At 50.7% G+C, this 27,450-nt stretch overlaps 1 protein-coding gene across 1 annotated transcript; it reads left to right on the top strand.

The window, feature by feature from the left end:
* Positions 1–336: 336 nt before the first annotated feature.
* SLC4A3 (solute carrier family 4 member 3) lies at positions 337–27,260 on the top strand. Its single transcript, XM_057367625.1, has 22 exons — positions 337–497; positions 1,701–1,857; positions 5,416–5,747; positions 6,167–6,309; positions 6,889–7,094; positions 12,964–13,115; positions 13,714–13,894; positions 14,440–14,575; positions 14,672–14,846; positions 15,249–15,345; positions 17,072–17,256; positions 18,829–19,042; positions 19,351–19,572; positions 19,910–20,058; positions 21,435–21,629; positions 22,074–22,280; positions 22,847–22,936; positions 24,512–24,678; positions 25,057–25,310; positions 25,556–25,725; positions 26,241–26,414; positions 27,116–27,260. Exons 1-22 carry the CDS (start codon positions 444–446, stop codon positions 27,191–27,193), a joined length of 3,738 nt encoding a protein of 1,245 aa, XP_057223608.1. The 5' UTR covers positions 337–443; the 3' UTR covers positions 27,194–27,260.
* Positions 27,261–27,450: the final 190 nt, after the last annotated feature.

The raw sequence follows: 27,450 nt of genomic DNA on the forward strand, positions 1-27,450 counted from the left end.
GTTGGTCAGTCACACGGCAGCTTTGCACAGATGTGCTGCTGTAGAGGTGGCTGAGCAGGAAGCCTTTCTTTCTCACATCCCGTGCAGGAGCGATATGTAGTGCTGTCTCTGTTGGCCCCTCTGACCTTTCAGAGAAGGACAGGATCCCATCTACCCCTGACCATTGGAGTCTGTGGCCAAAGCAGCGCAGACTGGACCACTCACCCCTGCACAGTGCTGGGGACAGGCCTCTCCTAGTGATGCTGGGGAGGTTCTCCAAGGGCTGGTGAGGTGACCTCTGGATCAGGAGCCAGGGGKTTGAGGGCAGTGGCCAGCAGTCTCCCACGACATTCCCTTGTCCTGCCCTCTCTCCACAGGTTATGCCACTCTCCAGGTTTGCTGGGTGCCTGCCGGTGAAAGAGAAGGGTTGATATTTTGCCCAGGCCCTTAGGTCCTGAACCAAAATGGCAGCTGGAGAGTCCCCTCCCGTAGGAGATGTCTTCATCGACTTGCAGCAGGTGAGGTGGGAATCCAGCAGCAGCGGGGCTGTCTCTTCCCAGGAGCGTGCTCCTGCCAGCTGAGAGCGGGACTGGTGCCCTGGCAGCATGCTGCAGTAGGAGACTCAGCCTGTGTCATGGGGACAGGTCTGCACAAAAGGTGCCCCAAGGCTGCCCACAGTTTCTGGGCAAAYTGTCACCCAGAAAAAGCCAGAGATTGCTCTGCGAGGTCCCTGTGCCTTCACGTGCCATGGGGTGGGGTATGCAAGTGGCAGGAGGAGCTGAGCAGCTTTAAAATAGACTGTCCCCATTTAGGCTGGGCTCAGAACGCCTGTGCAAAGGTGGGAGGAGAAGCAGTCTCACCCACAAAGTTGCTCCCAGGCCACAGCTAGGAACAGCTGGGGGATGAGAGGAGAAGGATATCTGGGCTAAAGCTGCCTTGCTCCCTCTTTCTGCCTAAGCACAGACAGATTTGTCACAGTTGGGCCTCCTCCCGTTTCCATGGAAACACGGGAGTCYACAACAGCTCCACGCTGGCATTTCRGCTATACTGACGGAAAATTTTACCAGCTGCATCTGCTCAGGGAAAAGAAAGAAAGGCCAGGGGACACCCGGTGATGCCCATGTCAGGGCATTTCCACCAGCCAAAGGCAGAGAAGTTCCCATTGCCTGAAACAGGAGGAATATGGGCAGAAAAGCCTGAAGAAAACATCCAAGGGGAACAGGGAGTCCCTAGGTGTGTGGAGGGGAGGTGGGAAGGCACAGGGTGGTCACAGACCCAAGGGCAGCTCACCAGAGCAGGGATGCTGTTTCCTAAGGGGAAATAGCGAGGAGGTCTAAGAATGAGAGAGATGGCAGACTGGGCAARGGGAAGAGCAGAGAGCAGCAGTTAAACGTGAGGAGAGAGAAATTCCAGCCAGACAAAAGCTACGCATTTCCTCTAATAGGAAAGACAGACACTGGCATAGTTTCTTGATACGTACCACACAAGAGAGGTGTGGAGGACCACTAAAATATCCCTGCAGAGTTTTCCTTGGAGCTTGTTGGTCTGTTCTGGCACTTGGTTTTGAACAGAGCCATGCCTCTATGTGAGCAATTATACCCTAGGCCTGTAATGTGGAGCCTGCTACTCCTTAGCAAGCCAGTGCTTTTGGCAGGGCAGGAGGATCCGCAGGGCTTCAGGGGTCTGCCGTGTTTGATTCTTACCTGGCGGTTTCTGTGCAGGGCAGAGATCACGCAGAGAAAGCCTCTCCTGGTGCCGAGGACGATGAGGACTTGGATAAGACTTTATCAATCGAGAGATTTGGGGACCTGATAAGCAAGTCAGCATCAAGCAATCTGGAGAAGCAAAGTCGCAGCTACAATGAGAGAGATTTTGAATGTATGTAGGTTTTGAAGCATTGTACCCACTTCCACCCTCGCCACCAGCCCTCGCTCAGTCCCACGTGTTCTGCAGCCTTGTGCCAGGACTGCAGATTGTATTAGCCTGCTATTCACTTCCTTCCTCCAGAGCGTTCCCAAGGTGCTATGTACACACAGTTTAGCACCAGTGCCCACGGCCTGTTTCCAGTCTGTTCCCTGTTTTTTCTGTCTCCACAGGCATATCTACTGCACAGCCCACCCAGCAGCGTAGCTCAGCCCAGGCTGTGTGCTCACCTCCTAGACTGGTCTCTGAGACCTCTGCAGCTGCTTTCCCCATGTTGAAATTTCCAATTTAAAACAATTTTACTTCCATGTGGCTGCAAAGAAACATCCAAGTATGACCAGAASCCAGGCTGTCCTCCCCAGTCTGAAAGCAGATGGCTCCACTTAGACATGCCTGTGTATTTCTAAATAGCGCTCAAGAATCCATTGGCCTTATCTAATCAAAGAAAGGAACTGCAAAATAAAAATGGAGTGTGAATTTGAAGTGCTGTAGTTATCTCACCTGAATTCATCCAAGCAGCATATTTATTCCTCCAAGYGCCCTTTCATGATGAAGGCAACTGGTCTGCCCCAACTATCTTTGGGTTTCAAGTGAAGATGTATCCACAAGAGTGACTGTGAGCTGTTGCCTGGTGTGGGAGGGTTATGTTACTCTGTAGTAACAGCAGTGGAGGGTACTAAGAGGCCCCTGTCCAGCCTGTTTATGTGGCAGATACGTAGAATGATTGGGACATTTTCGCCATTCTGTGGCTCTCCACAGTGACATACTGCTTATTTTCCAGCTTGGCTTTGATGAGATACAACCTTGGGAACATTATGTCCCAAGTACATCACCAGGCTGTTTTCTGCTTGGCTACTCATTTCCAATGGCTGTTATAAAAGCTTGCTGGTGAAGGTTTATTACTGTAGTGCACCCAAGCTGCTGTTTTTTGCCTGTATCATTTCTCCACAGGGGCTCCATTCAAATAACACTTCYCATCCGGGCTCACAGTCACTCGTGCACATGGCTGCAAGGTGCTAATAGCTTTGCTGTGGGTTGAATTCCTGTCCTGTGCCAGTAGAACCTACCTGCTCAGAAGCTCTGCCTGTGTGCATAGGTGTGCTGGTTGGCTTGGAGGACATGGATGATCTGCTTGAGCATGCATGGCAGAAGCTTTTTGAAAATTTGGCTAGAGATTCGTACTGTTCGGGGTTGGGGTTTTTTCCTTCTTAATAGAAGAGTCCTTTTTCCTTTGTCAGAATCAAGCTTCTTTTCCTCTGAGCTCCTGATGTATTCCTGTTGTCTAGGACTACATCAACCCTGTTTATCAAAAATTTTATGCAGTGTATATTCATAAAGATGGAAGATCTTGTTAGGTCATTAGACTTTTAAAGATAACATACCAGCTCATASAGGTGAATGCTCTCTGGGCTTAGAAACATTTCCTGCTCTAGTTGAAGCCAGAAATTCCTAATATGTAGGCTTTTCCTTCTGGGCTCTCTATCCAAATTACTTTTTCATATTTCTTGTATCAAGTTCACCAAGAAGTGTAATCAAACAGCTGGGACCCTAGTTTGGCACTAACTTTCCACCCAGGCAGGCAGTACAAAGARGGGAGCAAGGAGGGAGGGCAGGGACCGGACACACAGGAGGACAAGGAGGAAGAAGAGGGATGTATGAATCCTTTTCTGTTTGGGATGGGTGTGTTTTACCCACCTCCAGACTCTCCTCTGTGGAGATGTGACCAGTTGACATGAGGAGGGTGGAGTGCAGGGGTGGAGAGARGAGCAGTGCTCCCCTCTTCTGTGCCAGATCACACACCTGCCCTCGGTGCCCTTCCTTGCAGCCCAAGGCTTCAGTTTCCTTCTGATCCAAAACATAAATGTTTTTGTCTTGGGCTGAAGTGAACAAGCCAGAAGGGAAAGATGGGCTATGTCCTCACYGGCAGCTTTGTGCTGTTGAAGGAGCAGCATGTGTATAGTTGGGGTTGTCCTTTCTTCTTATATTTGCAATTCATGCTGACCAATCTRTGGCAGGCAGAGCAGTGCTATGGAAGTACAGCAGTAGGACAGAAGGGTCTTTCTGCCAAATTTGAGTGAAATAGGGTACACCAAATTAAGTCAAAGAAAAGAACGCTTTAGAGGGAAAAGTGTTTATAAAGAGCCCAAACTTTCCAGTTTTCAGATGTCTGACCATTCCCAGTCTCTTCTAATCTTGCCACAAGCTGCTTTTTCTGAAATGAGGGGATGTGTGAAATATCCCTGCTATTCCCAAGGGGGGAAACAAGGGAGAAAAGACTTGAGAAACCAAAGGAAAGGAAACATGACAGCAGAACAATGAACCTGCCTGGCTCTCCCAGGGAGAAGGTTGCAGCTTACATTGAAAATGTCCTTTGAAGGTAGTTTTCACTATAAACAGATTTAGCTGCCATGTCACAGGAAAGCTGGGAAGGAACCAAATCAAAACAGATTGGAAACAATTCCTCAGGAAGAGCTGCTGAGCAACACCCCCTTGCCAAGTGCCTAGTGCCCCCCTGATGTCAGCAGCTCGGGGTGCAGCCCCAGGATTTCTACATTCTGCAGGCTCTCTGTGGGAGGCTTTGTGCCTGCAGATAACCCTGGCAGCAATCTTTCTGAACCCCCTTTCTCTCACAGGGGGATGCTGAGCTTACCCTGTTCCTGCTTGGTGCATTGCCTTTCTTTTGGAGTGAAGGCTCAGAAGTGCCCTTAATTTCTTCTCATTCTGTAATTCCCATGACATCCAGGTCAAGCCTTTATGATTTTCTCTTTGTAGATTAGTTTAAAGCAAAGTCCTTCTGCCCTGTTTCTTTACCCTGGTTTTTAAAAGACAGCCTCCTAACTGAACCTGAATTTCAGAGGCTGGTAGACACATGCCCTGAAAGTACCTGGGCTGTGGACTTAGGTTGCATCTGCACTGTTGTTCCTGTGGTTGTGTAGGAGGAACTTTCTGTCAAAGCCTGGGGGATAAATAAGCTGCATCTRTTTAACTCAAAGAAACATTATGTAGAAAAGAAATCCCAGAATCATTTAGGGGGGAAGATCCTAGTCATSAAGKCCAACTGAAAACCTAACACTAAGTCCACCACTAAGCCATGGCCTAACCACTAAGTAATGTCCCTAGAGAGTTTGTAAAAGGCCAAAATCATGCTTTGTTTGACAATGCAAGAAACATTTCTCTATGTTTTGGAAGGGGATGTTGCCTCTGGCTGATCACCACAGCTCTGCACAGCCATGCAAATGGCCTTTGGCAACACAGGGAGAGGAGTGCTGCTTTGCCCAGGTCAGTGGAGCTGTATTGGGGTGGTTTGGCACTGCACAAGGGCTGTCTCCCCACCTACCCCAGGCTGGACATRGCCTGCCGCATCACTGAAAGAGCTTTGCTATGTCCCTGTGGGCTGGTGGCTCTCCTTGCCCTTCCTGGCCCTTGATCTTCAGACCATGCTGTTTCCTGGAGGGRCGCCTGGCAGGTTCCTCCCAGCCTCTTCCTGCCCCTGATTCTCTTTTTCTCTCTCAGTCCACCGCCAAACCTCGCACCACATCCATCATCCCCTTTCCACTCACCTCCCTTCTGCCCTCAAGTTCCAAAAGAGGCCACCCCGTGCCAGCAGGAGGAAAAAAAGGAGGAGGAAAAAGAAGAAAACCTCAATACCCCCCTCAGAGGTCACCCCCACCATCCAGGAAGAGGACGAGGAGGGAGGAGAAGAGGAGGAAGAAGAGGAAGAAGAAGAGGAAGAAGGAGAATCTGAGGCAGAGGAGGTCCAGGAGAAAGAAATCTCTGCAGAGTCTGAGGCTGAAGCTCGTGGGAAGGACACATCCCCTAAACTGGAGTCCCCAAGCAAACCAAAGGCAAGGCCAGGGCATCCCTATCTGGATGGGGCTTGGAGCCCAGGGGGAGGTGGTMGGAGGGTATCTGTGAGTGTGCTGCTCAGGGGTAAGAAGTAGCTGTGCAGTGTTGTGGGAAGAGTGTTTTTGTCCTTGCCTAGCAGAGATGGCTTCCAAAGGACAGGGACAGGTAAGTCATTGCTTGGTGTGGATCCAGGGATGGGCATGCATGACCATTTTGGGGGTGTAAGACCTATGGGGTAAGATCAGTGTGTCTGTTCTTAGGGTTTATAATATAGTGGAGTGCTCAGTATGAGCAGTCCCAGGGAATGGGGCACRTGGGAGAGGTCATTGTGGCCCATTGTGGGGAGGATCTGTGAGCCAAGGATTGGGGTGAGGGCTGTCTGCCCCTGCTGTTGCTGTCAGGACTGTTGTCTCTGCAGTTCACCGTCGGCAGCGATGAGGAGGAGTCCAGCAGCGCTCTGGCTCCCACACAGTTCCACGTGGAGGAGGAGTGTGGCATCCTGTCCCCCATGCCTCGCTTTGCTGACCTGCTGCAGGACAAGGGCCCTGCCTCTCTCCACAGGTAGGGTGAGCCATGCCAAGCTCTCTGCTGCCCTCTCCGGCTTGAGGTCGCTGCACAGAGTCTGTCCCCAAGGGCAGTGGCTGTGCTTAGCCTGAACTTGCCTGCTGAGTCAGAAGGGACGTGGGCCCTGTAGGGAGAGCATCTGTGAGCAATTGTCTGCTCTCTCTCAGACCGTCACTGCATGGAACTCCTGCAACCTCCTTGGGTTCATGGCATGCCCACAGTGCAGGTTTGGAGGCACTGGCCTGCACACCTGGAGTATCCTTGCACAAGTATAACTCGTGCTGTCCTGCTGACCTGCAGGCTAGGAAGCCCCAGGAGTGGACCATGAGGCCATTGACTCAGAGGTGTGAGTGAGTGACCTCRTGGTCCAGCATTGGGCATGAGCTGATCCCAGTCTGTGGTAGGRAAGAAGAGGAGCAGAAGGGGCAGTCTTCAGGTTTTGCAGTAGGTGTCTCCTGACTGCTCCTTCTCAGGGACTTGCTGCTCAGGGCTGGGCTGTGGGATGCTGACCCCTGAGAGCCACCGCCCATTCTCATTCACCCTGCTTRCTACCGTGAGTCTCTTTGGTTCCTACAGCCCCCCTGGGCCTCGAGTGTCACGCGGGTGGGAGAAGCGCAAGGCCTGGGGCCAGGTGGCRAGTGGACAGCGGGTTACCTATGACTTGAAGGAGAGGATGTGCATCGGCAGCATGACCACCATGGAGAGTGCAGCGTACCAGCGCGTCCCCACGGATGAGGCTGAGGCTCAGATGCTGGCRTCTGCTGACCTGGACGGCATGAAAAGTAAGGCTTTACACCACTACCTGCATTACCAGTGCGCCTGTCCCTTTGTCCCATGCTTCTCTTGCTCTTCCCTAGCCTTTAGCCTGCCACAGAACCTRGTCCTCACCTTCCTGTTCCCCAGATCCTTCTTTTTCAGCATTATCTCGTCTCTGTCAGCTTTGCATTGTCCACAGTGCTGATCCTCATATATTCAGCACCTCTGCTCCCACCCACCCCATGGATACTTGCTCCTCCACCCACCCCACTATCCTCTCYAGTTCAGGGCTCCCAGCATTTCCCTGAACCCAGCTCTCTCATCTCCTGACACACTTTCCCAGCGATCAGCCCTCTGTGTGACACGCCAGCTCTGGTATTGCAGAAAACCTGAGGTGAGGAGCCTCCCCTCTCCTCTGCTCTCCTGGTAGAGGCAGCTGCCCCCTCCAGAGCGCCTCAGAGGGGGACTGCCCCTGTGTGTGGCAYGAGGACAGAGAGAAGAGACGTCATGGAAATGCACGCTCCGGGCCCGAGGACATGGAGAATTCAATAGGTTGCTCTGCAGGCTGGAGAGGGAGGGAGACACCAGAGGGGAGTGAGGGAGAGAAGCGGTGCTGCACAATCAGCCTGGCTGTCCCCAGGCCACCGGTGCCACATCCCTGGGCATTTGGCACAAGACCCCTCGGCGAAGCGAGGACCCTGCTCCTGAGGAGCTGGTGGGGCAGCCCCCCACAGAAGCATCCCTGGGTGGAGCCAGCTTTCTGGGAAYCTCATCAGTCCTCGGGGCTGCTGCAGCCGGCACCTTCATGTCCCGTGAGCAGGGGAGCGAGGCTCTGGGGCTGGCCCCAGGGCTATGGTGAAGACCCTCAGGGGGGCGATTTGCCTGGCTATCCTGGCTCCTCATCTGAGGGCGTGTCGTTCATGACACCTAACCCCTGACCTTCACAAGGACAGAATGACAGCCCTTCAAGAGAGAGAGAAGCCAGCGCAGGAATCGGAAGGGGGCAGCAGCCCAGGGGTAGTGATAAGCACCTGTATTCGCAACTCACTCGGCTATGAAGATTTTGATGAATTTGCCTTCAAGTTTGAAGACTATGATTTATGGGAGGTCATCAGAAAGCATCTGGGCTACCCAGACGGGGAGCCCACCTGTAAGTACYGTGGCAGTGACCCCATGGTTGCAGCTGTAGATCAGAGCCCCCGGCTACATCCTTAACCCCCTGCTGTGTTTGTTGTCTGTACCCTGTCTGTGTCAGTTTGGTCTCCTGGTTAAGAGAAAGCACAGTCTGCCCCACTGTGTACCTGGGGGCACCAGAGAAGCTGCCTGATGCCTGTGTGTGTGTGCAAGGTCTTMGTGCCGATCTGTGTTGTAGTGCTGAGGTGCTTTCCTGTGTGTGTCTCACTCGAGCAGCTCTGGAGGCAGCTGCATCTTGCTGTTTGTGCTTATCAGGATGCGGCCCGTGCCATGGCCAGAGAAAAAGCAGCTGYTCCGAGGTGTGTATAAGGACAAAGAGATTTCCCCTTCCATTTGTAGCACAAGGTGACAGTGTGCTGCTGCTCTGTTTGCTGGAATTTGAGTCAAGGTGCGGATCTGACAGCAGAGGTGGATATCAGGTTCTCAGCTCTGCACTGTAGCCTAATTGCCCAGAGAAAAAAATAACCTGGTGTTTGTATCTGCACGCTTGAGCATGACTGTGAAACTAGCTGGTGGCTGGCTGGCTGGGGTGCCTGGAAGGAGCAAAAGAGGAAGGAAGGAAGCAAGAATGGGAAAAGCAGAAAAGGAGAGAATAGGAATCCTGAGAGTCAGGAATGTCTTCCTGTTCTCTGCATGAGTTTCCATACCTGCACATCCCTTGTGGAGGGATCTTTGAACTGTCTTGGGGACCACATAGAAACCAGAGCCTCACTSCTGTCTCACATGGGGGTCCTTCAGTGGTAGTTGATGGTAAAAGTGGCTCACCTTGGGAGTGATASTGTTCATAGCTGTAGCTCAGGGATGGTTGTCCAAAAGTCCTCATCCCGATCGTGTGTTAATTTTTCAAGGGATTTTAGGAGTGCACATGGGAGGATGATGTTCCAGAACTAGCCCACTTTACATCTCAGCGCACATGAGTGGGAAAGTAAAGTGATTGCAAGAGGAGCTCAGGATGCCTTGGTTCACCTTCTAGCTCTGCCATAGACTCTGTTTGATCTTGGGCAAAAGAGTTAATTTGCCCTGCCTCCCAGTCTCAGTATCATGTTCTTTGTCATCTACTCCATCTTTTCAAGCCTTCAGGGAAGAAATATCTGCCTATGTGCTTCTGCAGGGACCAGAAAGTGGGGATTGGCTTCTGGCTGTTACAGTAACAAGTCTGCTAGTTGTTGCTGTAAGTGGATAGAGCATATAATAGGAGCAAAGTTCAAAATAGAAACCTGRAGCAAATAGGTCCCATCATCTGTCCCAAGTTGAGTGAGCTGTACATTAAAATCCAAGTTCACCTTGAAAAGATGGTTATTCTTGGGAAGTCAGAAGAGGCAGATCACTCTGCAAGGTGTGATAATGCATCACTTATAAAGTGGGAAAATTGGGTTTTCTAGCAGTTRACACGTTCATTGATTGCTACAGCTAATACTGCGGGTGCAATGTACAGTCAGCTCTTAATTRTTCCTGCATAATGAATCCACATTGTGGATTAATCCTGCAGAGAGGTATGGCAGAGTCAGACATGGTCAGAAAGCATAGTCTGTTTTGTACACAGCCAATTCACTTTCAGACAGTGCCACTTGCCCAGCTATTCACTCCATGGCAGTGCCTCTTCCAGGACCTACTCAAAACCAGGARGAATTAATTTGCTTTTGAACAGCGTGGAGTCCTTTGTCTCCTTGCACTCTTTTACGTGTTTGGAGCATGGCGGGTGCTGGGCCTGGACAACTGGCTGTCAGCAGGGATGAGCTATCCCTATTACATTGAATTTAGCATCAGCCRGGAGAGACTGGGGCTGTGTGCAGGACAGGGCTTTTTCCAGAAGCCAGTGTAGGCTTGTATCTTACAGTATGTTGGTTAGCATTTTGTTTAGCCTTTTTAAATGTTTCAAGAATAAGGGTTTTAACTCTTCTTTTAAATATTTCAAGAGTCTTAGTTTTAAATCTCTTTTTTCTTGCTGTAACTTAACCACTGGGGTATATGGGTGGTGTACACTATTCCTCTGATGGCACACTATTCCTCTTGCCTGGATAGCAGGTTGCTCTCTAGTACTGATACAAATATTCTGATGCCTCTTTCCGGTCTTCCTGCCTGTGGATTGAGGGAAATGAAAGGAGGGGAGCAGGAGCTAATGCATAAATTGAAGGCAATTGCCTGCTGAGTTGGACTGACTAGCAAAGTCAGAAAGTCGAGAAGACTTTAACCAGTGCAAAGTCATATTTGTCATATTCAGATTTAAGATGGTGGAAAAGGAACTTGTTCATCCAAAGAAATCTGACTGTGGARCTAACATGGCAAGATCATCTTCTAGAAGAGACTAAAGGAGGGAGTATGGGAGGGTAGGATAGCGGTTTGTTGTAGTGGTGCTACACTACAACAGAGTAACTGGAGTTACTCTCTGTCCTCTGATGTCACTGTCTTCACACTCAGATCCTGAGGAGCACTGTAGAGGAGCTACAGCAAGAGCAGTGCTCCCTGGAGAGTATGGCTTCAAGCAAGAAGGACAGACTGTGTTGCTCTCAATTCAAGATCCTGTCCTGAACAAGGACTCCAGATTTAGGTTCCTCTCTGGAGCTTGATTTTCATTTGGGGAAAGCACCAATGAGACAGGACACAGAAAGGGTCTCTGTAGAGCAGCCTGGAGCCCCTCAGCTGGGTTCTGCATGGGACTCCCAAAGCCAGTGKTTTTTCTCCTAAATTAGGACCAGGTTCTCATTCTGCTTCTGAGTTGTATCCTCCAGCTGGCATCTCAAAGGCCACAAACACTGCCAAGATAGAGCAGCAAAGTGGATCTCTCCTTAATTTTCTGTAGGCCTCTGGAGGTGTGCCTTCACTGATGAGCTCTGATCCTGCAGCACTGTGGCTCCTGTCCCTGAGTGTGGGAGTCACTGGAGATGCTGTCAGGAAATGTGGCTCCTTGTATTTTATTTGTCCTCCAGCCATTTTCTGGCTAATACTGGACACTTGTGAATGCTTTCTAGGKCTGTTGTTGAGGAGCACTGTCTGATAAGTTGTAATCACCATGGGGAAAGCTTGCTGTGCTCTCTTTTGCTGGCAGAGTGTACTCTGGCCCTGGTTTTCCAGGGACATGGTGAGAAAGAGTCCCAGGGTGCATAGGAGAATCAGAAGCTGCAGGGATTGGAGCAAAGGTGCCAGATACCAAGATCATCTGCCTGGCGGACTGCTTGTTTTATGCATGAGCTCATACTGAGTGTGATGAAGCGGCACTGTGCATGCAGGAACTGAGAAATCCATGTGAAACTCCAYGGAAGCCCCACACGTGCCCGGCTCCCAGAAACATTCCTGGTGATTATTGGGCAGTTATTGGCTCCTATCGACATTGCAGTGCAGTAAGTGGAGCAGGGAGGAGTCCCGCCATCAGCAGGACGTGCATCAGCAGGGCAACCAATGGGGGAAAATGCCCTGAGGCTCAGTATTGATTCATTTTATATTTAATTTAGCGACCCAGATTTCCAAGGTGTAAGGCCGTGGTATGCCTRGCCTGATGCTGGGTGTGTCTTTCCATGCCAGACATGTACAGATATTTTTCTGCAACATGAAAGAGACCACTCAGACTCCAAACCCTGTGCTTTTTACTGTTTGTCATACCCTGAGAGCTGCAGGTCCTGTAGCTAAGTGCAGAAAGATGTGTGCAGACAGAACATTCACCCCAGCCAATAGAGAGCTGCCTTTGCTGGGCTAGGAAGACCTTGGCATTGTCCTACAAGCAGGGCCAGCAAATCTCAGTGGAACAAAGCTGAGCAAAAGCCCCGACTCCATRATCTAGCTGGGCAAGCCTGCCCCTCCTAGAACTATGATCTGAGGCTTCCCACATTCCTATGGGTTGTCCATGCTGAGAAAGATGCACTTAYTGTCTCTGGGTAGTGTCCAGGAAAATTCTCCATTGCAGGCTKTTGCCCAGATTCTATTTCTCTGGCATTGCAACAGGCTGGCGCAGTTGTGGCTGAATTTTGGTGGGCACTGGCTAGCCAACAGCCCTGGTGATGGGTCTGTAGAGCACCCTTGACAGTCTCTCCTGAGGCTTTGAGGCTTTGCCTCAGCCAGCCAGTCTCTAATGCAGACCTTTCCGAGGGCATTACAGTGGCACTGCGGAACATCRAGAAGCAGCAATAGCTCAGCTTCACTGCCCAGCCTCCAAACCAGCCTCAGGCTGCAGTGTTATCCTACAGTCTCATCGCACAATTAAATAAAACAGACATTGATATTTCCTTATGTCTCCCAGACCAGCAGCTAAATGTCCTTCCCTTTCATTGCCCTTTATGCTTGCTGAGCACCAGGCCCTCCTCCGGTGCAAGAGGTGAGGCCCAGCCAGGTGCCTGCCTGTGCTGTGTGGGTGCAGAGCTGTGCAGGCAAGGCTGCAGGTTGTTTTTTGTTGGGGGAGTATGGGGAGGATTCCCACTTGTTTGGGTACCACGAATAAACGCTTTGGCAATGAAGCCCCAGTGTATGCACAGCCTAAGAGGAAGCCTTCTTCCTGAAGAGGTTAGCTCACAGCTATGTGGAAGAGATGAAAGCAGGCAGATGAGGCAGCAARGATCTTAAAAGGTCTGGAGGATGATGTGAGTTCTCCAGCTGCCAGTGCTTTGGTAGCCTAAGTTAATTAGAGAAGGATGTGCTTGGATGTGTCTCCCTAACAGACAGTGTGTATCCACTAGACAAATGGGTGGCCTTTTTTCCTTTCTATGTCTTCAGGCCACCGCTTTGAAGATAACCCAGGTGTGAGGAGGCATCTGATGAAAAAACCATCTCGGAGTCAGATCACTAGGACCAGCAAAAAATTAGCATCAACTCCATCTGTCAAGAAAAAGAAGAAGAAGAAGAAGTTGGATAGAAAGCCCCATGAGGTATCCATGTGCTGTCCTCCCACACTTGTTAAGAAGCCATAAATCAGGACTGGAAACACGCAATTTATAAAGTGATAAATGTGTATCAATATAATTAATTCTTTACATGACCTTGAGGGTGACTCTTCAAGCTATTATCCATTATCATGAGAGCTGGAAATACACTTTTTCCAATAAAAGTGGAGATTTGCCTGAAATCACAAAGGTTTGACCTTAGGAAAGACATTAAAAAGTCACYGAAATAGTGATGCTGTTGTTGAAGTTGGCAGCACAGTAACATCACCATCTCTGGAAAGTGGGGGAAATTTAGGGGGAGACCAAGAAGGCAGAGGACAGAATTGCAATAGTTGGATAGAAAGGGATGTGGCATCGCACCGTTCTCTCCCATCTGCCCACACCATGTGGCTTGGAGCTGCTGCCACACTGCCAGTGATATTTATCCTGGCTGCTTCTGTGCAGTAAGCCTTTGGTTAAAATACGGCAGGTTCGTTCCAGCAGCACGTCAGACCAGGCGGTGTCTTGAGAAGTGAACTGAGGCTTTCTGTGTGCTGCTGGGAGGGCTGTGTGTATCTCATGTCCTTGCTGTAATCCACATTAGGTGTTTGTGGAGCTGAATGAGCTGGTGGTGGATAAGAACCAGGAGATGCACTGGAGGGAGACRGCCCGCTGGATCAAGTTTGAGGAGGATGTGGAGGAGGATACAGCAAGGTGGGGGAAACCCCATGTGGCTTCACTGTCCTTTCGCAGTCTGTTGGAGCTCAGGAAGACTATTGCCCACGGTGAGTCAGGAAGAGCAGACCAGGGTTTGTCTCTTGCTTTAGGACAGGTTTTGCTGGACAGCTTCTGCTGCTGTCAGGCCCCTCACTGGAGGCGCAAAGCAGTGTCTGTGTCCAAGCTTCGTGTTGGGTTTGTGGGGACAGATATCCTGCAGCCTKCTTGGCAGGGTTTGCATTAGCCCAAGGGTGCCTGTGTTGGTTCCATGCTCTACTTCACTGGTCTCAGGAACAGGGCAGCTGCAACACTGAGCTGTGCCTTGGTCAGTCGCTCTTGTACCCATCTTTGGTGTGGAAAGGCGAGTTTGGTCAGGGTGGAAGACTGCAGTGAAAGATGATACCAGTGCTACCACTGCATCTTTGAGCTTTTGGGTTTTCTTGGGACAGGGGTTTGCAGAAAGGACATGGGGCACCTGGACTTGGGCATTTCTCAGCTGACTCTGTACCCCAACCAAAGCCTGGCTCCTAGTGGGACAGCTGTGTCCCCAGAGTGTGAACACAGTGGGGAGTGTTGCACTCTAGGAGCAGGGCTCTTCCCCTCGTGCTGGCAGGTGCTGTCCTCCTTGACTTGGAGCAGACCACTCTGCCTGGCATTGCTCACCTCATGGTGGAGACCATGATCATCTCTGACCAGATCAGAGCAGAAGACCGAGCCAACGTGCTGCGTGCCCTGCTGCTGAAGCACAGGTGGGTGGCACGTGGATGAGGGGGCTCGGGCGTTATCTGTGAGCCCCAGGTGGCAAGGGAGGCAAGTCCCCTCATGGCCACCACTCTCCCCCTCAGCCACCCCAATGATGAGAAAGAGGGCTTCTTCCCAAGAAACCACTCCAGCTCCAGCATGAACTCCATCGTGGGAAACCACCACCACAACCACACCATAGACACTTGCGTGCCTCTCATGGGGGAAGAACGCATTGAGATGGCTGACCCCAAGGCCAGCGAGACCGAGTGCAAGGAGGTGAGGCTGATCTGGGGGGTTGCTGCATCTTTTTCCACACTCCAGGGACAACTCTTGGCTGACTGCAGTCCTTGGCACCAACCTCTGTTCCCCTTCATGGGGAAACCTTGTAATGCAGGGACTGGTCCCTGGATCGCTGGAAAGCAGGTCTCTGCATTATGATTTTGGAACCTAATTTTGGCTTTGCACTGTATGCAGATGTCTGCTTGAGCATGTAATGGCAGCAGCAGCCCTGGYGCTTGCAGGGTGACCTTTGCTGTGAGGGTGCCTTGCTGTGTAGCAGGTGTTGGGTGTGCATCCAAGGCAAGCCGTGCTGCAGTTAGGCCAGTGGGGTGCCAGGTGGTATAGGGAGACCAAAGTGTGGGGGCTTCATCCTTACTTACTTGTATTTTTTCCTGGCAGAAAAACCCWCATCTCCATAACTCTGAGGGCCACCGTAAATACCTGAAGCTGATGGAGAAGATCCCTGAAGATGCAGAGGCCACAGTGGTCCTTGTGGGTAAGAGGTGGCATGTAGAGTCCCCCAGTGACTARCACAGATCCTGGTCTGGCCCCAGCTGTCTGTCCTCACTCCTGAGGGATATTTGGTCATTTCGTGTATGTTCAGCTGGAGAGGGAGCCTGGCACACTCCCTCCTTTGGTGATGTGCATGTTCTGTTTGTCTGTGGCAAATATATGGCTCCCCAGGGTAGTTCTCCTAAATTAAAAAAGAGGTTGATAGACACTGCTGCACTGCTGCAGGGAGCTGGGGCCTGACTTAGTGGTGAAAGTCCTGCCAGGCTCACAGAATGTCTGGTTTTTGCAGCTCAGTAGGTGAGTGGTGCCTGAGGGTCTGATGGGCAGGCTATCACCCTGCCCTCTGTCCCTTGCTGCCTTCTGTCTGGCCTCTTCACACTCCACCAGCAGCTGGGCCCTGTCCCTGACCAGCGTTAGCTGCTGGCTGTGTGTGCCAGCAAGCTTTGAGTTGACAGAAGCAGGGCCTGGCTGGTGGCAAGGTCTCTTTGCCATAGCGCTGCCAGTATTTCTCTGTGCAGGAGGGCTGTGAGCAGGCAGGCTTGAACATCAGTGCAGTTGGTGCCTTGTGATTGCAAGAGTATTCCTTCTCAGCACTTCACTGGCATTAACATCTCAGCACACCCAGCTACACTATGAGCAAAGTAAATGTCATTGTCTATCCAGTAGATTAAAAGCTCAGGCAAAGAGGCTTGGCAGCTCAACCAAACTGATGCTTGATCACGAAGAGGCCAAATCAGGTTCATAAACGCACTTTTGAGTACTCAGATAACTAAACATTGGCTTGTTTCTGAGCTAAGGCTGTGTCTTGGGATTCGCTTCGACTCTCAGATGGCCCAGATTTGCCAGCCTAACACAGAACACAGAGCTCTTTGCTGGACACAGATGGCAGATAGATCAGTAATAATGCCAGAGAAATACCAGTATTCAATAAACATTTGTGTTCGGTATGTGAAGGAAGCGGCTGGTGTGCCGGAGGATGCGGGAGTACTTCCCAATCTGTCACGAACTGATGAGACTGCCAAGCACTGATGAGATGCAGACATTGTAAAACAAAATGTGCAATTTGCACCTATGAGTCTTTAGAGCACTGACTTACTTGTCTCTGAAAAGAAAGTTTAAGAATACAGARAACATACAAGATAACAGAAAAAGCTCATAGCATCAGTGCTCAAGGARGGAAGAACAGTGAGCCAGTACCTATAGGTTGTTTAACCTGACATCCTTCTGGCCAACATAGTGGCAGGGTTAATACCAGATTCAATTAATAAAGAGCTAAAGAATATTAAARTAATTATTGCCAAGCAGTAAGGTTTATGGGAAATAGGTCATGTCAAGCAAACCTGATTTCATTCTTTGATGAGATTTGAAGCTTGTTTGGTAAAAGTAACATGTAAGAGTTCTTCCTTCCATAAGTGGGATTTAAACTTAGCTCCTTAGTGTTTTAAACTTAGTCCCTTATAGTGTAAGTAGAGCTCATCTRTAAGGGATTAAGAATGGGACGCTAAAGAAAATAGCACTGCTTGTGAATGATCAGTGAAGGACTTGGAGCGGTCCTCAGTGTGAAGTTCAGTGCTGTGTCTGTGGTCTGGAGAAAGTACACAACTTCAGGGCTTTTGGGAACATCCAAAATCCCAGTCTCTACTGTTAAAGGCATCCCAGTACAGCTCACCCCAATGATTAATTCTGCTCCCAACATTGCCTCCTGGTAGGTTGTGTGCAGTTTCTGGAGCAGCCAACCATGGCCTTCGTCCGACTAAATGAGGCTGTCTTCCTGGAATCTGTCTTGGAGGTCCCAATTCCCGTCAGATTCATCTTTGTATTGCTGGGACCCAGCCAGGCCAACATGGACTACCAYGAAATTGGCCGCTCCATCTCCACTCTCATGTCTGACAAGGTGAGGAACTGATGGGCCGTGAGGCTGACACAGGTGAGGGAGTTTTGCTGGCTCCTTAGAGGACAGTTCTGAGACGAGAGCACTGAGAGATGCTGTGCAAATGCTCAGGTGGGGTAGGCAGGTGTGAACACCTGGGATTTTTAAAATCAGTCTGGCTCAACCAAGGTAGAATCCTCCAGTGCARGGGAAGGTAAGACAGACACTTGCTTGGCTGGGACAGAGTACAACAGGATGGGTGAAGAAAGGGGCCACATGTAAAAGCAGGAGCAAAGGATGTCCCAAGGTCAGAGGAGTAATGTTCAGTCGACATTTCACAGAAAGGTGGGGTGGCTGAGCGATGCTTATGACCATGGCACCTGCCTGGCCCAGACCACACTGACATAAAAGCCCAGCAATGCCTGGGACTGTTTTCAGGTGTTTGGATGAAGCTGAATCCCATGGCTGGGGCATTCATGCAGAGGAGCACATCCATACGGGAGGAGAGATGAGGAGGCAGGAAGGTTTTTCTGCCAAGCGTGTGCACTGGTGGAAGTCCCCCATCTGTCTAGATTGCAGTGAAATTCATTATCTTGATAAGGAATTAAACACAAAGGAAAGCATCAGCATTTGAACATCTGCTGCACACATCTAGCACAAGAGGATCAGAGGTTCACAGGTCCTTCCTGCTGGTGCCATGTAACTGTAAACAGTCCTGTCCTGTAACTATTGCACAACTTTCACTGAACTGGAGTCTAAAAGGCTCRATCAAAAAAAGTGCTGTAGAGGCAACAAGATTGCCCTGGAGTTGTGCAGGGCTCAACTGAGAATGTGTTTCTAGCTGGCARAGGTGAGGTGCCATTCCAGCTTCAGCGCTGTGTTTATGGGCTGACCTCATTCAATTGAGTCTCTGCTCCTCTTGCTGGAAGAGCACAAGCAGCTGCTGCAGTCGGGGCTGGCCATAGCAAGGTTACACAGTCCTGGCGCCATGGAGAGAGTACAGTATCATTTACATTGAAGCTGTGGCTCCAGGGAGTCTGTGTGCTGCAGGGACCTTAGCTGTCCCCTACCTGCTTTACAGGCTCGTTCATCATCCTCCAGCCTTTTCTCTGTCGGCATGTTCYAGAGGCAGTGCAGCACTTCCACCTGTTTGCCAGCACCTCCCTGCCCATCTGCAGTAATTTTGTCCCCTCCAGGTCTCCTTAGAGTCCTTCCTTATTAACCTGACCTTGCTGTCAGAAATATCTCCCCTTTTCTGCCTAGTTTCCTTTGCATGGCTTCCCTCATGCTGTAGACTCCTATTTTCTCTCTGTCTCCCATGTGGAGACTGCCAGGAGTCTCTTATGCTCCCTGCTCAGGTCGTGGTTCTTGTGCTTTATAACTGTGGTGCCTTAGGGCTCTACCAGCTTCTCCCTCAAAACAGGAGGTGGGATTCAGGAGTGTGGGTCACAGAGTGGCAGTAGTGAGATGAGTAGTGGATGGGGGAGCAGAATGTCACTCTAAAGGTCACAACGAGCATTATCTTTCCTGGCTGTAGCTAGCTGGATCTAGTCCTGGTCTGAGCCTTTTTCCTCTCTTTTTCCCTGCCCCTCCCAGCACTTCCATGAGGCTGCATACATGGCAGATGATCGTCAAGACCTTCTCAATGCAATCAACGAGTTCTTGGACTGCAGCATTGTCATCCCCCCATCAGAGGTGGAGGGAAAAGACTTGCTCAAATCCATTGCCACCTTCCAGAAGTTGCTGCTGAAGAAGAGGAAGGAGAGGGAGCAGAAGTCCATGAAGGAGGGGACTGCTCAGGAAGCCAAAGGTCTCTYCATTCATATTTGGGCATTTGTTCCTAGTGCTCTGTGTACCCAAATGAGCCCTCCCCTCTCAGAGCCTGGAAGAGGGGTGAGCAGGGCCTCACTCCTGCAGTGGGGAGTGGGGAGGGGGCCAAGTGGAGCAGGACAATGGCTGTGGGCAGCTCTGGCAGCAGGGGACAGCTGAGGCAGTGGAATGTGTTGTCTCAGGGGACCCACCAGTCTAGTGCTGCTGGAGGAAAGTCTCTGTGAGGTATTGGGGGCCCAAGAGTCAGTTGTGTTCTTTGCTGAAGCCCTGCCCTCTGTGCACCTCCAGAGCTGTGTGAAGTGAAAGCTGAGGAAGAAGAGGAGGAAGCTGAGGACGACCCTTTGAAGCGAACTGGGATATTTTTTGGAGGTCTAGTTCGGGACATAAAGCGCAGGTACCCCAAATACCTCAGTGACATCAGAGACGCCTTGCACAGCCAGTGTCTCGCAGCCGTTCTCTTCATCTACTTTGCTGCTCTCTCTCCTGCCATCACCTTCGGGGGACTCCTAGGTAATGGGCCTGCTTTCTGGTCTGCTCTTTGCACTCTGGGACACTGGCTGTGTCTGTGTGATGCTGTTCTGGGGTGGGCTTTGGTGCTGTTCACTCAGGGAGAGTGGTAGTGCTGTGCCTTGGCTGCTGCCTTGTTCCCTCCCTGCCATTTGGCTTCTCCAGCCTTGGCTGCCCGGGCTCCCTCCGCGCTCCCTCCATGCTCCCTACCTAACACAGGGCGCCTCTGACTGATGGGATGGGGCCCTGCCTCCTCTGTCTGGAGCTGTGCAGCCTGCCTGTCTGTGGTGATGGTGCCTGTGTCCAGGCTATAACACTCATACATTGTTCTCTTTCCCAGGAGAGAAAACTGAGGGTCTCATGGGGGTCTCCGAGCTGATAATCTCCACCTCGGTTTTAGGGATCCTCTTCTCCCTGCTTGGAGCCCAGCCACTTCTGGTCATTGGCTTCTCAGGGCCTCTGCTGGTGTTTGAAGAAGCTTTTTACAAGGTACATGTGAGGCAGTGTCTATGCTTGGCACCTGCTCACTCTGTCCTTGCTCTGGAGAGGGCAGCTGGCATTTCTCAGCTCTGCAAAGGGTCTTTGTTAGTGTGAAMTCTTTGGGTCCTTCCAGGCTGCTCTCAGTTCGACCAGGGCTGCCCCTGGCTCTGCTGACCCTTTCCAGGTCCCGCTACAGGGACTTCTGCCTCCTGTTGCTGTATTCATTATCCCTTGAGGTGTGACACTGATAACAGCACTCCTCTCCCTGCTGACTGTGAGGAGAGCACTGTCYCCCAGCCCAGGGCTGCATCATTGGCATAATGAGCATTTGTAGCTGCATCCTAAAACTTTYTTGTTTTGGGGGCTTCCTTTGAAAACCATTTTACCACTTTTACCTATGTCCAGCTTCCCTTTTATGGGAGCCCAGTAATGTTCAGTGCACCACCTATTTGGGATGTACCCTGTACATTACTCCCACCTGTAAGGATGAGCCTGAGGATGTGTGCAGAGGTGTCCCTGCCAGCCAGGATGGATATGTTTCTTTCTCAAGCATGACCTCTTTGCTCTTGAAAGCATCCCTGTATCACTGTACCTTCAAGCAGTGGATCTTATCCTTCTCCTTTTCTCTGAATCCCCRCATGTCTGTGTCTTTAAAAAGCATGTTTTTTTCTACAGCTAGATTTTCACCTTGTCAAGAGTTCGGAGCTGGTGATGCCATTGCAGAGTGGGAATTTCTCTGCTCTCCTGTGACTGCACTACTCACTGACCGCTCTTGCTTTGCCCAGTCACTGTGTACAGAGGTGTACCTCTGCCTGTGGTGGTACCAAGGGAGGCTGCAAAGGGAGGGGTGCGATTTGTGCTGGAAATTGTTGGTGTGTGTGGATGAGCAGAGGCAGTGGAGATRGTCTCCTCTGTGGTGACAGCCTGGGGGCTTTTCTCCACACACATACAACTGTCTGTAGCAGGGTTTTGTCTGAGATCGTGGCCTTTATGCAGTGAAGCATAGCAGGATGCTCGGGCTCTCCTTTGTAGGGACCAGGCTTGTGCTGTTGAGTGCATGGAGCAATGGAATGCTGTGTTTGAGCAACAGCACCTCCATATGGGTGGGATGGGGAGTGTTATGCACAAGCTGGCTTCAGCAGAGCATGAAGGAGGTGCTGTTACAAAAACTGGAGCAGTAAAAACCTGCTTGGTGTGAGCTCTCAGGTGTTAATGCAAAGTCTGCAAATTTACCTGTGACTCGAGCCATGAATTCACTGATTGTGTGCCRGATGCCCTAGCAGATGTAGACGCTTTTTTCCAGGACAGTCTTTGATCTTAGTGGAGAGCAGATGCAGGAGACAGCCTGAGGAGCCATGAGTAACTCCTTCCCCTTTCCATTTCAGTTCTGCCAGACACAAGGCATTGAGTATCTGACAGGCAGAGTGTGGATTGGTTTGTGGCTCATCGTCTTCATCTTCATTATCGTGGCAGCTGAAGGAAGCTTCTTGGTGCGCTATATCTCGCCCTTCACCCAGGAGATCTTTGCTTTCCTCATCTCCCTCATCTTTATCTATGAGACCTTCTACAAACTGTACAAGGTGAACCTTCCTTGGGGAGAGGGGCTGTTATATCTCTTAATCCCTCAGGAACCTGCTGCTTTAGCACACAGGAAGCAAGGGAACGGGGCCAGCTCAGCCACAGCTTTCCTAGACATTCTGCAGAGCAGTTCTTTGCTGGTCTCATGCCTCAGCCCAGCTGGCTCCTGTGCCACCACAGAGGGTGGCAGGAAGAGCCCTAATGTCTCTCTCCCCTTCTCTTCCTGCAGGAGACATTAAAGAGGGGCCACTTTTCTCTCCCCAGCCCTCTCCAGCTGGGTAGGTTGCGAGGCGAGGTGACGGATGCTGGGATTGTCCGTGCCCACCATCTATTGCCCTCACCTCTCCACAGAGCAGGACACCTCCGCTTCCCCCTGCCCCCAGTAGTGACARTGCCCCCTGTCCCTCCTCGTGGTAACTTGCCTGCTGCTTCTCTCACCTGTTCAGGTGTTTGCAGAACATCCTTTGCTGAAGTTCTACCCACCAGACGTGCAGAGCAGCCTGAATGCCAGTGTGCTGTCTACAGATGCGATGTCCCTGGGAACCAGGATGCAGCCCAACACTGCTCTGCTCTCCCTCATCCTCATGCTAGGCACTTTCTTCATTGCCTTCTTTATGCGCAAGTTCAAGAACAGCCGATTCTTGGGAGGAAAGGTGAGAAGTTTGTGGGATTCACACGTTAAGGACACAGGACACACCAAAAAAATAATGCTTCTTCCTACAGACCTTTATTCTCCAGAACATTTGGATGTCCCTGAAAGAGACACCAGAAATCCTTTAAATACCTTGCAGGAGGAATGGTAGCCCACCCTAGGGTACAGGCAAGAGCTGACTATGGATGGTGTCTGCACTGTCCTGCTCCAGTGAGCCTTGATGGAAACTCCTCTGGACCTTGGGGAAGCTCCTTGGAGTGGATATAAGTCTGTTATACTAGAATATAGGAAGAAGAGCTTACAACTGGTTCTCTTCRGGCATCTCTCTACATGCAGGGCATCTGTGTTATACCTGGAGCACTGAACAGATCAGCAGGAGCAATTAGCCAGTCGTTTAAGAGCATTTTATGTGGGCAGTGGGAAGCACAGCCCCATGGGTCAGGTGCTCRGGTTTGGAGTGGTGCTTGGCCCCATGTGGGTGTTCTCTTTGCCATAGGCTCCCTGTAGCAGGATGCGTGCATGGAGCTGGCCTGTTCCCTTTGCCAGTGACAGGTCTGTGTTCTGCAGGCGCGGCGGATCATTGGAGACTTTGGGATCCCCATCTCCATCCTGGTCATGGTGCTGGTGGATTACACTATCACTGACACATACACACAGGTAGGTGCCAGCATTGGCCTCTCCTGCAGCCCATCAGTGATCCCTGTGGCACTGGCCTGCACTTGTGCAATGGGGAATTTGTATTTCCTGCCTCTTTAGTCATAACAGCACAAAGCAAAGAYAAACATTCCCCTCATCCTCACTCCCACACTGAAGGGAAGCTCCAAGGATCTTGCTGAGGTTGAGGCTAAAGCTACAGGGACTGGAGTGCCCTGGTATCCCTCTGGTCTCCCAGCTGTTAGCAGGGAGGCTTTGGAACTTTAGGCAGATTCAGTGCAGTTCATTCCTTGTTTGTTACTCTAAACACTTGCAGTCAGTCATCAGGACATGAACAGTTTATGTTAGAAACTGAAGAAGGAGGCACATAGATTGGTTTCAATGGGGTGTTTGTCATGAATTTAGTACTCAACATACTTATTCTGTCCTTGACTGTAGAATACTAATATTTTGATCACTTTATTTCAAACACAATTTTTTTCCAGTTTATGCACAAACTTAACATTAAGTTTGATAACTTACTGTTATCAAACAGACCTATCTCACAGGTTTAATTTTTTCTCCTTTTTCAGTATGTCCATATATGTTATATATTCTTGGTTGGTTTTCTTTTTGGTGAAGATTGGGGAGAGGGTAAAAAATAATTCCTGTTCATCATGCAAGCTTTTTATCAAAACAGCCCAAGGCTTGGTAGAATCCAAATGCATTTTTATTCATTTGAATTTCAATGAAAAATTTCAGTCTATCAGACGTTAGTAAAATCATGCACTTTGTTACATTCTTTTCATACCCTTCTACACTTCTGTAGTTAATATCAGAAGCATTATCATTTTAGCATTAACTCAGCATATGTACAAAGCTTTCTGAGAAAATGGTGCTTGGTTACACAGCTTAACTCAGGGACAAACATTCCAGAAATATTATTCATACTTACACTGATTAACATAAATGCAAATCATAAACTCTGCCTGCAGTGCAGATAGCAGAAATTGCTGTAGAGCAGCACAGAGCCAAGGGTTCAAATGCTGATGAACGCAGGGTCAGGATGATGTACAGCTAGGAGTCYGTGTGGTCTGATGGGAGCACAAACATGATATTCCCTCTGAACATGGTCGGGGTGAGGTCATTTCCAGAGAATACAGCCACTTCTGGGGTTCGCACTGCAAAAACAATGCTGTAAAATGCCTCAGAAAAGCCTTGGAAAGTCACCTCAGAAAATGGTAGGTAGTTCAAAACACTTAATTTGTCCAAGCAGAGATCAAGGAGCACTTTAACCATGGCCTGCAAGGACTGACATGGGGGTGTGGTTTCTGAGGGAAGATACTTTCTTGGTYTCTTGAAAAAAAACAAAGGGAATTTAAGTAGCTGAAAGGAAATGACACAGGCCCATGTTAGGGAACATGGGATTTTTTTTCACTGGAGGGGATTATCCGTGAGAAAGTTCTGCTCAGTTCAGGGTGGCTTATCCCGTTATCTGAGGCATTCAAACCAGGGAGAGCAGGAGGATCAAAGCTGTGTGAGGCTGTGGGCATGTTTGTATTAATGAGTAACTGCTGGGTTTTGCAACTACACCACCAGAAGCTGAATGTCCCCTCCGGCCTGTCGGTCACATCCCCTCACAAGCGTGGCTGGTTCATCCACCCCATGGGCAGTAGTGGGACCTTTCCTCTGTGGATGATGTTTGCCTCTGCCATCCCTGCCCTCCTGGTCTTCATTCTTATCTTCATGGAGACGCAGATCACTACGTGAGTATATATCCCTCTTCAACTTCAGCCATTGCTAATCCTTAGACAGGCAAGGCCAGGATGCGTGCTGGTTCACATGACATGCAACAGACATCCCAGAGGAACAGCAGGAGCAGGATCCTGGCCGTTTCAGGCTATAACTTGGCTTCTCCCATCATCTTTGGGCTCCACTCTTGGCATATGGTATGGTGGAGACCTGCCTCATCCAAGCACAGGAGGAAAGTTCTAAACTGAGGCTGACAGCCACCATCCCTGTCCTCAGCCATYTTGTTATCCCCATGTGTGTCATCCCCAGAGAATGAATGTTGTCCCCAGCTGCAGTGCTGCTCCTGCACACTGACCTGGGCCTTGCACTGAGCTAGGCTCTATTTTTTTCAGGCTGATTGTTAGCAAGAAGGAGAGGAAGTTGCTGAAAGGCTCTGGCTTTCACCTGGACCTTCTGCTCATTGGCACTATGGGGGGGCTTTGTGCTCTTTTCGGGCTGCCCTGGCTGACGGCAGCGACAGTGCGCTCTGTCACCCATGTCAACGCCCTGACCGTCATGAGCAAGGCCATTGCACCCGGAGAGAAGCCCAGGATCGAGGAGGTGAAGGAGCAGCGTGTGACCGGAGTGCTCATTGCTGCCCTTGTTGGTGAGCCTCTGCTCAGGGAGTGAGGGAGGGCAGATGTCAGGACCAAGCACTTGAATCTCCTGGCAGTGTCCCTGTCTCATGGGCCAGCCCATGCTCTGCCTGCTCACTGYGGGACTGCCCACACCTATCCATTTTGAGCTTCCTTTCCCTTGCACCCCAGGACAGAGGAGGCAGGACAGGGACAGAGGCTGAGGTGCCTTGTGGGGGTTGGTGTGGGACACATGCCCTGAGCTCTGTCTGTGCAGGTCTGTCCATTGTGATGGGGAACATGCTGCGGCAGATCCCGCTGGCTGTGCTCTTCGGCATCTTCCTCTACATGGGGGTTACATCGCTCACTGGCATCCAGCTCTACGAGCGGCTGCTCCTGATCTTCATGCCCTCCAAGCACCACCCTGACCACATCTACGTTGTCAAGGTGAGCAAAGGCAGGTTGAACAGAACCAGGTAATGAGGAGAAGAGGAAGAAGAAGCAGGTGAGGGCAGGATGGTATTTTGCTAAAGGGATGCTTGGCATGGTGACCCTGCTTGGCTGCAARTTTGTGCCAAGAAGTAAGTGCAAGGCATGCACAGAGATGGTGCAGTGCTGGCAGGCTGCACCCCAGGAGTGTGTTGCCAGGATTAAATGGATAGGCAGATGATTTATAGGAGTGATGTGCTGCTTGAGGGCTGGAGGACACTGCACTGCTAGGTGGCACAGAGGCTGGTAGGTTATGGAGTTCTACCTCACTGTAAAGGCAGGCAGACTATGCAGCAGGTACTCTGCTCTACTGTGCTATGCAGAAGGGTTTTGTTTCGCCAGCTGGCGAAACAAAACCCTTCTGCATAGCACAGTAGAGCAGAGTACCTGCTGCATAGTCTGCCTGACCCAGCTGGGTCTTTGTTAATCTGTGTGGAAAGATGGTGTGTTCTTAGACTGGGTTTACCTACTAGGTGAAGACCTGGAGAATGAATCTCTTCACCTGCATTCAGCTGGCCTGCATTGTTCTGCTCTGGGTGGTGAAATCTACGGTGGCATCGCTGGCCTTCCCCTTTGTCCTGATCATGACAGTGCCATTGCGACGCTTTGTGCTGCCTCGCTTCTTCCAYGACAGGGAGCTCAAAGCGGTGAGCAGACAGCTGTCCTTACAGTCTAGCTTGCAACACTGCAATGAGATTGAGGAGATTTGGCAGCCTGAAAGGCTGGGAGATCATGGGCCAGCAAAGCCTTGAGGGTCTTTGCTCAACAGCARTAAGTGGGTGGATAACTTCCTTGGATCTTGTAGCCCTGGGAGTGCAGTAAGAGATTGATGGGCAGCCTGGGGCAAGGAAACAGGGGTTCCTACCAGGCAGAGGCCTGGAGTAAGGATTTCCCTGTCTATCTTGTGGCTCATTCATCAAGAAACATCCCAATTCCCCACTGAACCAGCAGCAAGAACAGCCCAGCAGCACATCTGAGCCTGTGGCTGTTGGCACTTAAGCATGTAACCACAGTGCCAGGGTGCTGGCAACTCTTCAAGAGCTGGCAGCTCCTCTGCTGCTGTCAACATCCTGAGCTTTTGTTGGAGAAGAGCCTGGAGCAGCACCCAGAAGTTAGTGCTGCCAGCAGGGGAGAGGGAGGAACTGCAGTGCTGGACCAAAACCCCAGTCATTAGAAAGGGCATCAGGCTGGGGACGGATGGACGGGCATGAGGGTTTAAAGAAGGAGCCTGTTGGGAGGGGAAGGAGCAAGAGCTGCCTGGGTTGCTATGTGCTGATCCCTCTGTGCCAGGCTTGACCCCACACTGGGGYGGCTGTGGCCTTCATAGCTGGTCTCTGCCTCTTCCCAGTTGGACTCGGAGGATGCAGAGCCAAATTTCGACGAGGATGGCCGGGACGAGTACAACGAGCTGCACATGCCTGTGTGAGCTGGGAGCTGCCCTCCCCACTCACGGGACAGGCGGCTCAGGCCTGCTCACCCCTCCCAAGGACGAACTGGAGACTTGCCATGAGTCACACCATCTCTTGCCTGGACCGATGAATGGCTGTTCCATAGCCCTGCAGGATGCAGCCCTGGCTCTGGCTGCCCCATTGCTCTCTCAGCAGAGGCTGTGAGTCTCTCTCCTCTTGGATCTGGTGGGCTGAGAGGTACCTCTCACATCCCAAAGCTGTGTGGATCCAGAGT

Source organism: Malurus melanocephalus, unplaced genomic scaffold (genome assembly GCF_030028575.1).
Source record: "Malurus melanocephalus ecotype Western Australia unplaced genomic scaffold, MMel_1.1 scaffold_81, whole genome shotgun sequence".
NCBI lineage: Eukaryota > Metazoa > Chordata > Aves > Passeriformes > Maluridae > Malurus > Malurus melanocephalus.